At 34.4% G+C, this 15,780-nt stretch overlaps 1 protein-coding gene and 1 pseudogene across 1 annotated transcript in view; one reads left to right on the forward strand and one right to left on the reverse strand.

Moving 5' to 3' along the window:
• Positions 1 to 15,780, forward strand: part of SCEL (sciellin) — a 112,238-nt gene that overhangs the window by 65,987 nt on the left and 30,471 nt on the right. Inside the window, exons 13-20 of the mRNA XM_025048192.1 lie at positions 1,868 to 1,912; positions 3,040 to 3,099; positions 3,401 to 3,460; positions 4,075 to 4,134; positions 7,684 to 7,740; positions 11,740 to 11,799; positions 12,331 to 12,390; positions 13,312 to 13,371. Coding sequence (XP_024903960.1) covers positions 1,868 to 1,912; positions 3,040 to 3,099; positions 3,401 to 3,460; positions 4,075 to 4,134; positions 7,684 to 7,740; positions 11,740 to 11,799; positions 12,331 to 12,390; positions 13,312 to 13,371 — 462 coding nt within the window. The remainder of the gene's footprint in view (positions 1 to 1,867; positions 1,913 to 3,039; positions 3,100 to 3,400; positions 3,461 to 4,074; positions 4,135 to 7,683; positions 7,741 to 11,739; positions 11,800 to 12,330; positions 12,391 to 13,311; positions 13,372 to 15,780) is intronic.
• Positions 500 to 618, reverse strand: LOC112481515 (annotated as a pseudogene).

The following is a 15,780-nucleotide window of genomic DNA, read 5'->3' on the forward strand; positions in this document are numbered from 1 at the left end:
CCTCAGAGATAAGGTAGAATTTCAAGCAAGAAAAGACAATGTGGCATTGTGTCAGGGGACCGGGTAAAGTTTGTATCACATTAGGACAGAACGTTAGTCACTTTTTTCACAGTCAGCAACTTTTGTATTTCAGTGTTTATTCTCAGGCTTCAATCTTACCATTGAATACATAATATTACTGAAAGGCTTCATCTGTAGCTGTTAACGTAAGGTGTTCTTCGAGTCTCTAAGAGGACTGCCCCAGCAGCTATTCTGTCACTACCTAATGCCAGGCATCTTCAAAGCACATGCATGACTTAGTGACTATACCTCTCTAAGGCTGACCCAAAATCTTGGTGTCTCTAAATGCAGTTTAAAAAATAAATTTAGCTAGCATTTTTTATTTTATTTTTATTTTTATTTATTATTATTATTATTATTTTAGGTGAGGCAAACTTTGGTTGACCTCACAGATTACAAGGACCTTGTCAGCTTACAGTCCCTTATTTTTTATTTTTTATGCCTACAGCACCTGGTCTTCCTAGGTGGTCTCCCATCCAAGTACTAACCAGGTCCGACCCTGCTTAGCTTCTGAGATCAGAAGGGATTGGGCTTGTTCAGGGTGGTATGGCCATAGACAGCTAGCATTTTTTAAAGAAAAAATTTAGTATTGACTGGGAACTGTTTAATATAATGGCCAAAATTAATTGAGAGCTTACGACTTGCCAGACATTATACTAAGCACTTTATACTCATTAGTTTATTAATTCTTTTCTGAGGTGGGTACTATTAGTATTCTTATTTTACAGATGGAAAAATCGAGGCAGTTAGAGGTTAGGTAACTCACCCAGAATCACCAACTAATAAGCAGTGAATCTTAGACTGGAATTCAGGTATAGCTGACTTGGGAGCCTGAATGTGTAACTGCTGAGTTACTAACACTCACTTCTTTCTGGTCAATACCAGTCATGACTCAAGAAGAAATAAAGACATTGAGAAAGTGTGGAAAACATGTGATTCTAGAGCAGGAAGAAAGGAGAACCAAGATTTGTGAACTGAAAGGCTGGATGAGGAAGGCAAGAGAAATGGGGATGAAGTTTGACAGAAAAGTTGAGGAGAGAAAAGGTGAGGAGTGGACAAGAGCAGGAGACCCACCGAGGCTGCCTTCTTCGGAGAGAGAGCTGAGCTCGTTTGATTCTGAGGGCTATTCTGGAACCCAGGAGTTGAACTTAAACAGTTTGCTCCTAAAGAAGCAGCCAGAAAGTTACAGTTATCTTATATGGAAAAAACATAGAAAATTTAGCTGTCCTGGAAAAAGGTAGAGTAGAAGTCAAGAAAGAAACCAGACTTACTGATGAATAAGTGTTTTCCAAAGCTGCTTTGTGCAGTATATTACGCAACGATAGAATCTGTAATTAGTCAAGGTACCTGTATTTGTTGATTCAGTTAAGAACCTGTGTTAAGCATCTATTGTATGAAAGATACTGTATTAAAGACTGAAGAGGAACTAAGGAAAAATACAGCTCTAAATTTTAAGTGGTGTGTGTGTGCACATTTGTATGTGTAAGAGCAGGGACATTAACATAAGGTAAGTGTGCAATAGCTGTATTAAATGTATAGTAGTGTAAGTGCCGTAAAGAAGATGCAAAATGCTGCAGGGCTTCCAGAAATAGAGCCCTCCATCTATTCAGATGGAGAACTGGGAAAGATTTCTTGGAGGAAGCTGTTTGAGGACAGATTTGAAGGCTAGACAGGGTTTTTGTAGATATAAATGCGGCACATATGTTTTATTTCAGAGAACTCAGAAACAATTGTTTTAAGGTGAATCTGCCCTTTGACTCTGGGAAAGCTTTTATTGATGTGAGATATTTTTTTTCTCTTCCAAAAGTGAAGAATTGGATAATATCATCAAAATGAACAAAAGCTTAAATAGGTAAGATTGAAAAACATGTATGTTTTGCTTTGTTATTGAACTGCACATAGCGAGTTCTTATGTCTTCTCAGTCAAGAGTGTTCTACAAATCTTGAAAAGAAAGCTTGCAGAAATCATCATCATTTTGTTATAGTATGAATGGTTATTACATCTAAAGATTCTAAAATTAAAGTGTCTTTGATTTTCATACTCCATTTGTGTAGTAAGGCAGTTAAATAACCACATTTTTCTTCCTACAATATTAGTACATTAGTATGTAAACTAGTTCGGTTTGGTCACTAAATGCTTTTAATTTAATCATTACAAAATAACTTATTATCTTAGTTAACATTATCTCCTTGTTTTGAATCATTCATAATTGCATGCTTTAAAAATTATAAAAGTCGAGGTTTGTCTTAGAGGTATGTGGAATTTTAGTTATCTTTCTGTTACTTTGCAAACTAACATATTAAACAGACAGGGACCAAAGAGAGGAGACAAAAGCAAATGTCGAATGAATTAATTGATCAAGAGATGAGGTTTTCATAACCTGCTTTGACATTAATGATACATTTTACTGACTATCAACAACTCCCTTAAATTTGCTCCTTTTCAGTTTTCTCATTTATTAAGATAGGAGATATTACATCAAGAATCACAGACTCCATGGCCCATTGAAACCAGGCAGGTGGCAATGAGTGAAGGGAACTGACTGTGTGAAATAGGGGGAACGCCCTGTCCAAAGTGCCCGGTGATTTCTCAGCTCTGGCTGATATTGCTGCATGAGAATTTGAGCCCAGCAATGCAGCACATTTTCAGGAGATGCTGAAAATTCGGGTTTCTATGTGCATGGACATCTTGTAAATACTGGTCCACATTAAAAACAAAAACATTCTGTGAAGTTGAATAACACACCTGTGTACCTATTATGGCTTATGTATCCCCAATTTGTATCTTTTATTTTCCCTAAGGCCCACTGCAATTTAAATTTTGAGCCTATGAAGAAACCTGTTTGGTATATAGGAGTTTCAAGAATTATGTCTCATCTTTCCCAATCAGCTTCTGTTTCCTTAGATGTAAACCAGTCTGTTTAGAGTTAAGTGTCTGTTATTACCACTGACAAGGTTTTTTATTTAATGTATTTAAAGAAATCAAGGTCTCGATGGTATCTTCAGAGCAACTTCTAAGGCAGAGCAAACAGAGAAAAGGTAAGTGCATCTGTCTCTAACCTGAAAATATGATCTCCCCGATTGCTTGTTTTATTCTTTCAGATGTTAGCTGGAAGGGAATTGTAACCTCTGGCATGAAAATGTACTAGCAGATGGGGTAGTGTCCTCACTATTATACGTTTAGTTCAGACATAACTGCCCAGAAGGATTTTTGCTCTTACATTCACCAAACATAAATGAGCAATTCATGAAGAATGTTTATTAGATATGATCTTTCAAGATACCACACAATTTTATTGCAATGTGCAGTGTTTTGTTTCAATTTCTTTGTGTTATACAGAGCCAAAAGCCTTGAAAATCTCATCTTTCTTCATGCCCGGACAGACAAAGATTGCAGAGGGTAAGATTTGATTAAGACTCTCATAGACCTCTTCGAATTAGTCCTAGACTGTATACTATTTCTTCAGAACAAGGGTCAGGAAGTCTGGTGGAACAGGCCCCCAGTCAGGGTCAGGAGATGCTGGCTCTGCCTCCAACATCAACCTGGGTGACCCTGGGCAAGTCATTTAACCTCTGAAGACCTTGGTTTCCTCATCCCATAAAATGAAGGGCATGACCTAGATGATCTCCAAGTTCTCTTTTAAATCTAAAAATGGAAGCAATCTGGCTGTTACAGGTGGTAGACAATAGGCTGGTTTATGAGCTAAATATATTTATTATAAGACAGTTGGTGCTGGGAACATAGCCCTTCACCACTGAGATCTTTGTAAAATATACTAAGGCCACTTTCATTTGGAATCTTGGTTGAATCACTTCGTATGTATATCTCAGATATATCTGTAAATATTTCAAAGTTCAGAGACATGATTTTATTTATTTTGTCTCATAAAAAGTGTTAATAAATGATCAGTAACCAAACTGATAGCATTAAATAGATTAACTTATAGTTCTAGACTGTTATTGATGTAATAGAAAGTTGACTTATGTTACTGATATTATTTTGCATGTTGAAAGAAATCAAACTCTCGACAGTTTCATTAAAGAAAATCCCAGAACAGTCAAGAATGACAAAGGGTAAGGATTTAAGAGATCTATTTTTTCCTCAGATTGGCTGCTTACTTTGTATTTAATTAGTTAAGTTTGCCTTCCTAACATGATAATTATGTCTGTTGTGTTGGTTATCTTTAAAATGATTTATCTGTGCCAGTCTGTGCTCAGAAGGGTATTCTAGCTTTCAAAGCCACTCTTGGCAGATGCAGTCTCAACTCTCTCTAATGTAGAACACTTCAAGTCTATATAATGAAAGTGTTGGCAACAATAATCCCACAGACATCGATGCTTCTTAACAATATATTATTATAATGTAGATATGCAAGCATTATTATAGGTGATTTTTTTTTCAAGTGGAGAACAGATGAAGTGGGAAAATAGTCAATTATCTGTAAGTGGTTATATGAGCTTTACAGGAAAAGAGATTTCAGATATTTAAAAAATGAAATTTGTGGAGTTCCACAAAAGTGGTCAGAAATAGGAAATGTAGTGTGAGCATCAAAAGTAATCATTTTGTGGGCCAGAAGAGAGAAGAAAAGAGAAGTGATTTATAATCTGGGATAACTCAATAGCAACTGGGCTTTGATGCAGGGATGACTGATCTCATTAGCATAGTAGGGAGAGTCTACTCTTCCTTTTCCTTCTTTTCTCCCTCCTTCCTTTCTTCTTTCTTACATTAAAAGAAACTAAAATGTCAATAGTCTTTTCACAGTGAAATCAGAGACAGATGAAAATAGCAAAGGGGAATTGAGGAATTTAAAGGGATTAGCTTTTATACTCCCTAATAGTTTCAAGCTATTGGCATGTGAAAGTTTTATTGGTTGTGGTCAATTTATATAAAGTACTGAAGCCATCACAGAGCTATTTCTACTTTTCCAAGTTTACTTCAGAACATTGAATTTTTTATTAAAAATGACTTGACTAAATCTTCAATGTGTTTAAGTTTAATATATTGATCATCTGATTTCTACCCATGATGTATATGATTTTCATGTTAAAAGAAGACAGCATCTCAATAAATACATTGAACATAGCTTCCCACCAAACCACCTTCAAAGGACACAGAAAGCAAAAGCTGAGACCTGCAGGGAACGTATGCTTTGAATGTATGCTTTTCAATGGATTTAATAATAACGGAGTAATGTTTGGGACCTTACTATTAGGATTATTATCATATCTTGACAGCATTTTGCATGAATAGAGACACTTGAATTAAATATTTCTAAGAACTTTTGATGCTTTAGGTACTGATAACGTCTTACGCCTGTTGTGAGAAATCTGATGTATCATAGAGATTGAATTGCTCTCTCCTTATCTCTCTCTCTCTATTGCTCTGCTTCTCGCCCCAATGTTATAAAGAAACCAAGGCCTTGGAAGTCTTGTTAAAATTAATCAAAGGACTGACAAAAATGAGAAAGGGTAAATAAAGCTTCTACTTTGATGTGGTTCTCTTTTTTTCAGATTAGCTTTTTACACCTCATTAGAAATGGGAGTGTTATGCTTTCCCTTGTCACAGATGAACTGTTGCACTTGTAGACCTATCAGAGATAGTAAGCAGAGAAATAGGATGAGTACTGTTTCCATAGGATCACAGGTTCGAGTTACATTAAAGTAAGTGCAGGAAAACCTGACACATAATCTCTTATTCTATATTTTCTTAAATAATTGAAAAATGAGCCAAATTTTACATTGAAACTAAAAAATAGAAAAGACAAAATTACAAAGTGAAAGGTCTGCTGGCAAGTTTTTCTAAACTGATTTAAAACAAATACTACTGTGGAAATTAATAAAGATAAGCTAAGGATAATCACATCTGGCCCTGGAAACATCTGACCTCCTTTCAGAGACATTCTTGTTTATACAGATTTCAGAAAAAATTAAATGTAACCTAACTGGCATCAAGTTTTCATGTTTTTCTAAAGAAGCCAAGATCTTGAAATGATTATCACTGCAAACGTCAGGGCAGAAAGAGCTAACAAAGAATGAGAACTGCTTTGATGTTTCTGAATCTTGTTTATTTTCTCCTCAATTAATTTTGTGATCTTCTCAGTAATACTGAGAGGTCACATCTTTACTTTTGTCTTCTCTCATCTGTGTCTGATCCCTACTGCCCTGACCTTCACTTTGGAGGCTCTACAGCACATTTTACCTAAATTTACATTTATATGCAGCCCAACAAAATCCCAGAGATTAATTTAACTATATTTTGATAGTCAACTTTTATAATAAAAATGAATTTAATATCGGTATAATAATTTTCTTTAAAATCTTAAATTCATCATTAATCACATAGAATGTGTACATATATATAATTCAGTGGGAGTCCTTCGAAACGGATTTAAACTGTATTTTAAAGAGGTGAAGACCTTGATAATGTTATCAAAGTGAATCTCAAAGGAAGTCTGGCTAAGATTTACTAGTGTCTTTAAATCTGATTTCTGTGACAATCAATAAGATAAAATGATTTGGCATTTTAACTTCATATTTTATTAGCGTGCAACTGGCAATAATGAAGAGCCATATGGCTTCTTTTTAAAGAATTGTCCCAATGTTTAACAGTAGTTGCCTTTTCTCCCAGATTTTGGGTTTCAATTTGCTTTTAAGGATGAATTACTGAATTGAATTTGTGTCTAAATAAAGCAATCTTGACAACATTTTCAAAGCAGATCTCCAAAATGATAAAGATAGTCAAGAGTGAGGTTTAACTAAAACTCCTATAAGTCAACATCTCTAAGGATGGTGGTCTTAGGAGGCAGCCCAGGGGAAGGGCTCGGCAGGTACATGCCCTGGGAGCATGGACATTCAACCACTTCTTTCCTTTGGAGCTATGTCAACATGGTGGCACTACTCAGTCATGACACTTCTGCTATCCTGTACTGCCCCTTTGGGGTTTAGGTTCTGACCCTTTTGGTATTTCTTCAATCTATTTTAATGGGGAGAACATGTGTTCCCCGAGAAGTGAGGCATTAATTTTTCTATTATGTAGGTGTTTTTTCTTGTCCTTTGTAACTCACCACAGTCTAGTTATTTTAAAAAAGGTTTGGTTGGGTGAATGGCTGAGTTTATATGAAATAATATATTCTTATTATTTTATAAGTTATTGTAAATAATATTTATTAATTTTACTGTTACTAAATTATTATTATTAACATTATTCTCATTTTTAAAAAACAGAATAGGTAATTGTATCTGATTTGTTGAGTAGAAATTTATATTCCATCTGGTTCCAGTATAGAACTTTAGCTAACTTACATTATTTTAATGCTGCCCATTTGGGATATTCTAACAAGATGTATCTGAGGGCAAAGTTTATTTTGTTAACTACCAAGTTTCACATATACTACACAATCTGAGAACAAAAATTCCCATATGTTTTTTGTTAACAAATAAAGAAACTTAAATGGTCTTCAGCTCAAGATGTAAGAGAAGAGTTTTCATTTGCACTTGGAGCTTTAAAAATTATATTGCTAGAGAACTTGTATATTTACCACTTCTTAATCTTTCCAATCATTGTTCACTTGATTAGTGTTTTATTTTAACAACATTCACTAAAATTCATTTCCTTCCTCAAAGAAAACAAGACCTCACTGGGCCTATTAAAGTGAATCCTGAAACAAATAATATCAAGAGGTAAGACATTTAAAGCTTTTTCTTCCCCCTTTGTCTGGAATTTAAAGTACATCAAAATTCTGAATGCTTATATTCAGGATAGTAAATTAAATTCAAGCCCAAACTGAGCTTTCCTTGCCAAAACACATCATATTAAACAATTCTGTACAACTGATACACAGACATAATTTCTTGCATTTTATTCTTGGGTTAAGTTTGAGATCAGGTAGATTTTAAGAAATTAAATGGGAATTTTGACTGACCTCTTTTGCGCTAAGTGATTTATTTCTTTGTATGTATGTCTTTGTGTATAAGTGCATGTGTGTGTACATATATAAGGTGTGTGTGTTTACATGTGTGTATATGTATAGGTTGTATGTATATATATGTGTATATACATGTATATAAGTAGTGTGTGTGTATAAATGTATGTGTTTGTATTTTTTAGTGTTCTTCAGAGAAACAGAACCAATAGGATATATAGATATATATAGGGGGAGAGAGAGAGAGAAAAAGAGAGAAAGAGAGAGAGAAATTGATTCATTGATTACAAGGATTTGCTCATGCGAAAAGTCCCAAAATCTGTATTTGGCAAACAGGAGACCTAGATCAGTCAGTGGTATAGTTCCAAGTCCAAATCCGAAGGCCTGAGAACCAGGAGAGCTAATGGTATAAATTGTAGGCCAAGGGCAGGAGAAGACCAGAGTTGCAGATTAAGTAGTCAGGCAGGCAACGTTCCCTCTTACTCAGCCTTTTTGTTCTGTTCAGGACTTCAACTGGTTGAATGGGGCCTACTTGTGTTAGGGAGGGCAATCTGCTTCACTCAGTCTACAGATTCAAAAAAAGTTAATCTCTTCCAAAAACACCTTCACAGACACGCCCAGAACAATGTCTGACCAAATATCTGTGCCCCCTGTTGCCCAGTCAAGTTGACACATGAAATTAACCATCACAATATGTATATGTGTAAGTGTGTATGTATTAAGTATATGTGTGTACGTATAAGTAGTGTATATATATAAATGTATGTATGTGAGTATGTAAGGAGTGTGTATATACTTATATATGAACTATGTCTTCACATGTGTAGTGTATTTGTGTTTACTGTGTGTTTGTGTATGAACTGTGGTATGTATTTAAGATGAAGATCTTAACAAAGTACACTTCATTAAAAGACTTCTACCCATGAATTGTCAAGTAAATCTGGAAAGCTTATGTCCTCTTGCTTTTTATTTTTTAAAAAGCAGATGGAATGTATTTGAAACTGTGCTTGTTGGCATGTCACTGAAAACAGTGTACCAAATAATTCCATGTGGTTTTATTCGAGCTCTTTTTCATTACGTTAACTCAGTACATGATATTATTAGATTCTAAAATGTGTCACTGATGCCTGTAGGCCCAGTCAGCAGAGCAAGGGCTCAGCTAGCTGAAAAACTGGAGTGTGCACTGTCAGGCTGCCCTGTTCTCAGTAGCCTGGCATGTAGCATGGTCAGAGGCCAGAAACTTGTACATTTTGCAACCGATGGACTGAGAAGAAAGCATTGACTTCCTTGGCTACCTAGGTGGTGACTTGAGATAGTGAATGTGAGCAGGGAGGTGACTCGAGATAGTGAATGTGAGCAGGAAGTCTGAAAGACCTGGATTCAAATTCTGGCTCTGTATTGGCTAGCTGTGTCCCTGTGCCTCAATTTGCTCATCTTCAAAATACAGATAGATCATAATACTCTCAAGCCTAGCACATAATAGATATAAGAAACTATTAGTGATAATAAAGATCAAGTGAGTTATGTATTCTTAATGATTTAGATACTGTTCATATATTTAATTTACTTTGATTCACCAAGAAAAATTCATGTTTTCTTTTCTAATTTTTATTAAAGTGTTTCAAATTATGACCTATTGTTTTTCATATGTTGGTGTGTGTGTACACACATGCCTATGTGTACACATGCATACAAATATTTGTGTGGATTTATGTGTGTATGAATTATGAATGTAAGATTCTGTAAGTTTTTCAAAGGTAAAATATGATTATGTCCCCCACTTATTAAAAACTCTCAACATTATCTCATTTTAGGTAGAATAAAATTCTAACCCTTAGTGATGGTCTTATAATTGTTCAGTAAAGTCCAGCCAAATTGCTTCTTTTTCTATTCCAGGCTCATTCCTGCCTTATAACTTCTGCATATGCTATTTCCACTTTGAGAATAGTCTACCCCCATAGTGTCACATTCTTAAAGAGGTCATTTTTGACACTTGAATGTAATTAAGTCACCACCCCCTTTCTCCAGCCCCAGCACCTAGTACCTAGCAGGTACTAGGCTTTCTTTTTCATTTTCTTCATAGGATGTACTGTTATCTGGAATTGTAGCATTCATTTATATGTTAGATTATATATTGTTTGCCTCTCTCCATGTTAAAATGGAAGCTTCATGAAGGTTAAGCCCATATCTCTATTATTCACAGCTATCCCAGCACTTGGGTCCTCTTGTAGGCTTTGCATACCTATTTGTGGATTTAAAGAATGCATAAATACTGAAGATATATACATCATGAGGCATCGCTTCACACAATTTAACTCAAATATTATTTTACATTACTATATTAATTAGCATACTCTTCTATACTGACTTTATGAACTTGAGATTTAAATAGTCTCACTTTGATATATGCTTTATTTAATGTTTAAAAGATCAAGATCTTGATGATATAATCAAAGCAATCTCCACAACCAACATAAATATTACAAGGGAAGAGTTACAATGCTTATTGTTGTGGTTTTTTGTTTGTTTGTTTGTTTTATTTTGTTTTTGAGTACTCAAATCTGGACATAGAATCCCAGGAATTTTTATTTTTCAGTCACTGGCATTCAAATCTCACATACTTTGTTTAAGCAAAACCCAACAAAGGGTTTAAAAAAAGTCAACCAAGAATTTCCTGGAGTAGAATGATTGCTTCTGTTGGGTTAATTGTTTCATTATTTTTATTATGAAAAAGGTCCACATTTTTTTATTGCTCCTTTTAGCCTGAGTATATACATTCTCAGACTCTTGGATACAAGTAAAAATTTGTGTCAACGTCTGGTCACTTCCAAATATCTGTATCTTTGATATATAGGCACAACCACAGAGACTTTGTGATATGATCTTAGTAGGGCCACAGGGCATGAAGAAACAGTACGTTCTGAGGGTGTTCTTTACCCATGTGGCAACTTCCGTAGATCAGAGGAGCTTTGGCTGGAAAACACATGTAGATGCCATAACAAAAGCAAAATTCCATTAAGATCAGAAGCAGATTTTCTAAAGGGTAACAATAAAATACTGATGTGTTTTCAGCAATTTTGTGGAGATTTGTATCAGTAAATGTATTTTAAATTTCAGAAATTTACAGACTTTAATCTTCTTATTGTTTGTTGCCTTCACAGAACTAGTCAAAATTTGTAGTTTTAACACGAAGTTATAAGCACATGTTGCATATCAGACACCAGGTTACATATCATAGACTTTAACAAACTGGCATATTAATCTTAATCCATTGTTATGAATGGAAAACTTGCTAACGGATGTCATTTGCAAAATACATATTCTCCGAAGCTGATTTGAAAGTCCTACAGCATGTTAAAGGTTGATATTAAGAGAATGCCTTCTGGAATGTTCTATGAAATGTACACATAGGCTATTACAAAATGTTCAGTGCACCTGGCAGAGGTTAAGAGTACAGCATTAAATAATCGTAATAGATACAGAGTCCTAATAGAGCATTTAGTACTGACATAATGGCTCTAAGATTAAAATACTGTCTCACTGAGTCTCAATGAGTTTCAGAGATGTATAAATCCCTACGTACTTCTGCAGTCACCTTTACTAATCTCCGTCTTTTTGACATGATCTCAGTCAGTGTTTATACTGTGTCTGAATTTTAATAAATAATTTTGCTCAGTGTTTATACTGTGTCTGAATTTTAATAAATAATTTTGCATTATTCTGCCATTAACCTCATCATTTTTTTAATGTTTTAAAGGGGCCAGAGTCTTGACAATCTCATCAAAGTGACCCCTGAAGTAAATAGAAATAATCCAGGGTGAGGATTACGTCTTTATCTTTCTTCCTTCTCTGTCTCCACCAATTTGTGGCACTCATTGGAGAAACTGTTGAAAAATCTTTGGATTGAAATCAGAAAATCTGGACTCCATTACTTACCAGATGGGTGCCTTTGAGCAAGTCCCTTAAATCACTGAGCTGAGGCTTCTTTGGTTATAAAATGAGGATCATAATGTCTCTTTCACCTTTGTCACTTGATTATTGTAAGGATTAAGTGAAATAATGGATATAAAATCCCTTTAAAGCAAAAATGAATAACAGCGTAAATTATTTACAAAATACAATTTAGTTACAGCTACAGCAAATGAGAAACTAAGCCAGTGTGTCAATGACTTGTAGGGAGGTCAAAATTTGTACTCTTTTAAATGAAGGTCATAGACTGGTATTAATTCAAATACCAAAACTTAATAGTAAAATTTATCTTGAGTACATATATCCTTTAAATTAAAATATTTAGTTGATTTAATTCCATTTCTACTTATCATGTATTTGTTTGCTTTTTTGTTTGAAGTTCTAAAGACTTTGATAACGTCATCAAAATGAATCCAAGAACAGGAAAATGTGTGCAAGGGTAAGATTTAATAAGCTCTTCTTTTTTGTTTCATGCTAAATAATGCTTAAAATATAATTAAATCATAATTTCAGCTGACTGACACTAAACTCAGAGATAGTTCATGAAAAGCCATGTAATCTCCACAATCTAAAATGTTAAAGATTTTGGTCAACTAGTTTCTAATATAATGGCATACCTTTTGATTAATTAGATGCATAGTTGTTTTTCCAAGATGGACAAGACTTTTATTCGTCGATTTGTTTATTTTTCTTAAGCAGAGGGATGGCACAGGAGAGAGGAAGAGAACTAGACTGGAACCCATAGACGTGGGACTAGGCTTGGCTCTGCCCTCACTAACCGTGTGAATAGGATGGGTCGCTTGCCCTGTTTGAGTTTAGTTTTCTCATTCTAAAAGTGAGGAAATTGGACCAAGTGCTCTCTAGTCACCTCTAGTGCTAATTCTGTTACTAAGTTCAAATAAGATGGTTAAAGTAATAGAAAGAGTATGAACTCTGGAGTCAGTTTACTTGGCTTTAAATTCAGCCCTGCCGCTACTAGCCATGGAGGAAAAATATCTTTCTTCATCTTAATTTTTCCCTTTGTGAAGTTGGGATAATCATACTTCCTATGTCATAGAATTAATGTGAGGATTAAGTCATATAAATTATGTAAATCACTTAGAATAGTGCCTAGCACATCACACATTTTCTAAAACCATTAGTTATTGTTTATTATTTCTATGCAGTTATAGGCAGATTAAAAAATATATATTCATAGTGAGGACTGAAAAACTCCAACCCTTTGAGAGAATCCTTGTTTAAATAAGTATTTCATAATAAAATATTTTTATAATAAAAATATTTCTCAGTTTTAATAAATATTTACAACCACATGGTGTAAGTTGACCATTGATCTGATCATTTCTTCCCTGTTTTAAAGGGGCCAAAGTCTTGACAGTATCATCAAAGTGGCTCCTGAAACGAACAGAGCTAACCAAAGGTGAGGTTCATGGAACATTTTTATCTCTCCTTTTTTTTCTGTTCAACTTAAAAAAAGGGATAAAATTCATTGTCCCATCATAGAGATGGCCAGTGATGGAATCCACCAAAAAGCAAGTCCTTGTTCAGGGCTCCCTGGCCATGAGCTTGAGTGGAGGAGAGAGAATTCTTTAAAATATCTCTTATGAGTGTGTGATTTGTACTCCATGCTCAGGATTCCCCATGAGATGAAACATCATCCCAAAACAATTTCCTAGAGCTAAGCAGTCTAAACAAGGTCTTCATGTGAAGAAAACGTCTCCTGCGGTCTTTCTCCTTTATTTATTTATTCCCTCTCCTCTTACTGTCTACCACCCAAACACTTCCTAAAGTTAGGGGGTTATTTTAAAAAAAATTATTCTTGGTTCATTGAAATAATAAGGAATACAAAGAATGACATTTGTTTTTTATAAAAGAATTTTCTCTAAGGCATGCCGTGTTAGGTAAGTAGAGAGACATGACAGAATCATGAAGCTATAAACATATATTGCTGTTAGTTTGAACATGAGTTAAATACAAAAGGTACTAAGGCATACATCTGCTTTCTGACAGATTTTCTATCTTTCTTTGTATATAGGAATGTTCTCCAATTTTTTATACTATATAGCTCTATTGTATAAAGTTTCTCAGGCTAGACCAGCGGTAAGCAACTTTTGCTTAAAGGTCTAGACAGTAAATATTTTAGGTTTGAGAGGGCCAAAACAGTTTCTGTTTTAACTAGTCAACTGGCAGCCATAGAGCAGTACATTGTAAATGAATGGGTATGGCTTTGTTCCAATAAAACTTTTTTTACAAAACTAGATTGCACCCTAGATTTAGCTTGAAGACCATAGTTTGCTGACCCCTGGCAAGATAATATTATATGTGGATGGGAGAGAAAGATTAATTCTGAATGTAATTGGGATAGCTTCCAATAAAACATAGCCTGCTTCCCGTGCCCCCAGTTTGCATATATTTTCATTCACTTTATGGTTACCCCCAAATTTTATCACTCTTTTATCTGAATATTTAATGCTAAATTGTCCTTAGTTTTTTTATCGCTGAAAGAGAGCATAACATTATTGTCATTGTTTGAGGGTCAGATACTGAATCTAGAGACCATATAATACTTTATATTACTTTATATTGTGTAGTAACCCTGTATTGGTTATTTTTATTATTGCTTCCATTAAGATTCATTGAAAGATAAATCTTCATTGGTCCTCTTCCAAGAACACTTAGTTCGTAAAGCTAAAGATGTCCTTAATCATACGAACTTTCCCACGCAGTGTTTGAGCCTCTGTTTTAGCGCCCACATCCTACCTTATATTGCATTAGGTCATGTGTCCATCTCTTTCACGTCATAATGAATTTTTTGAGTTCAGAGAACGCTTACTAGCCATATGATTTTGGACAAATAGTGTAATCTTCTTTAAGCCTCAGCTTCTTTATCTGTAAAATGGGGATTGTAAGAGTTATTTTCTTCATAAGTCGCTAGAAAAATTTGATAAGATCAAGCTTGTAAAGTATGCAGTGTTCAAGTACTTGTTAGACAGTATCTATTGGTATTATTGTTGCTGGTACAATTTTTTTCTTCATTGTTGAGTCCCCATAGCACCATTCAATGTTTAATTCAAAGAAGATACCAAAGAAATTATTCTATTATATTGAACCTCATGAAATTATGGCAGTCAACTGTATGTGACTCACCAAATGACAATTCCATATAGTTTAACATAATGTACATGGGGAGATACGCACATGATAAAATGAGTTTGTGGGTTAATCCTAGAAATTAGTTAAGTGATATAAGACTTTCTGATCTTTTTTTTTTCTTTAGCATATATAACATATTGTCCCATAATGAAGTATATCAAATTAGGCTTCTTGTTCAGGCCTTTTGGTATTAGGGTTTGTATGAGAGCCCAGTGTAATAATAGAAATGTCTCTTTAGAGCTAAGATTGCCTATTTGAGTGTTTAGAATAAAAACAAGTTATATAATTTGAAGTCTTACTCGTTCTGATTTAGTATTACAGGAAGTGTGATTCTAAAGTGATTTGATTTATATCTTGGAGCAGCTTCAATGCTATATATTTGTGTCAGGTATATCACCTACGTACCTTAGAATCAGGAAATAACTTTTTTTTTTTTTTTTGGAGGAGAGGGGAGGGAAACAAGGAACACATGGAAATGAGCTATTTTGTATTTTTCTCTTGTCTATTCCAACTTTCAAAAATATTGGCCAGTAGAGGGAGGGAACAATTGAGGGATTATTTCATGAACTATATAGATGTCTAATCAATGTACTGTATACTTGAAACTAATTTAAATAAATAATTTATTTTTTAAAAAAGTTTATCTGCATGCTCCCAGGCAATAATAATAATAATA

This window comes from Pteropus alecto, unplaced genomic scaffold, assembly GCF_000325575.1.
Source record: "Pteropus alecto unplaced genomic scaffold, ASM32557v1 scaffold72, whole genome shotgun sequence".
In the NCBI taxonomy this organism is placed as follows: Eukaryota; Metazoa; Chordata; class Mammalia; order Chiroptera; family Pteropodidae; genus Pteropus; species Pteropus alecto.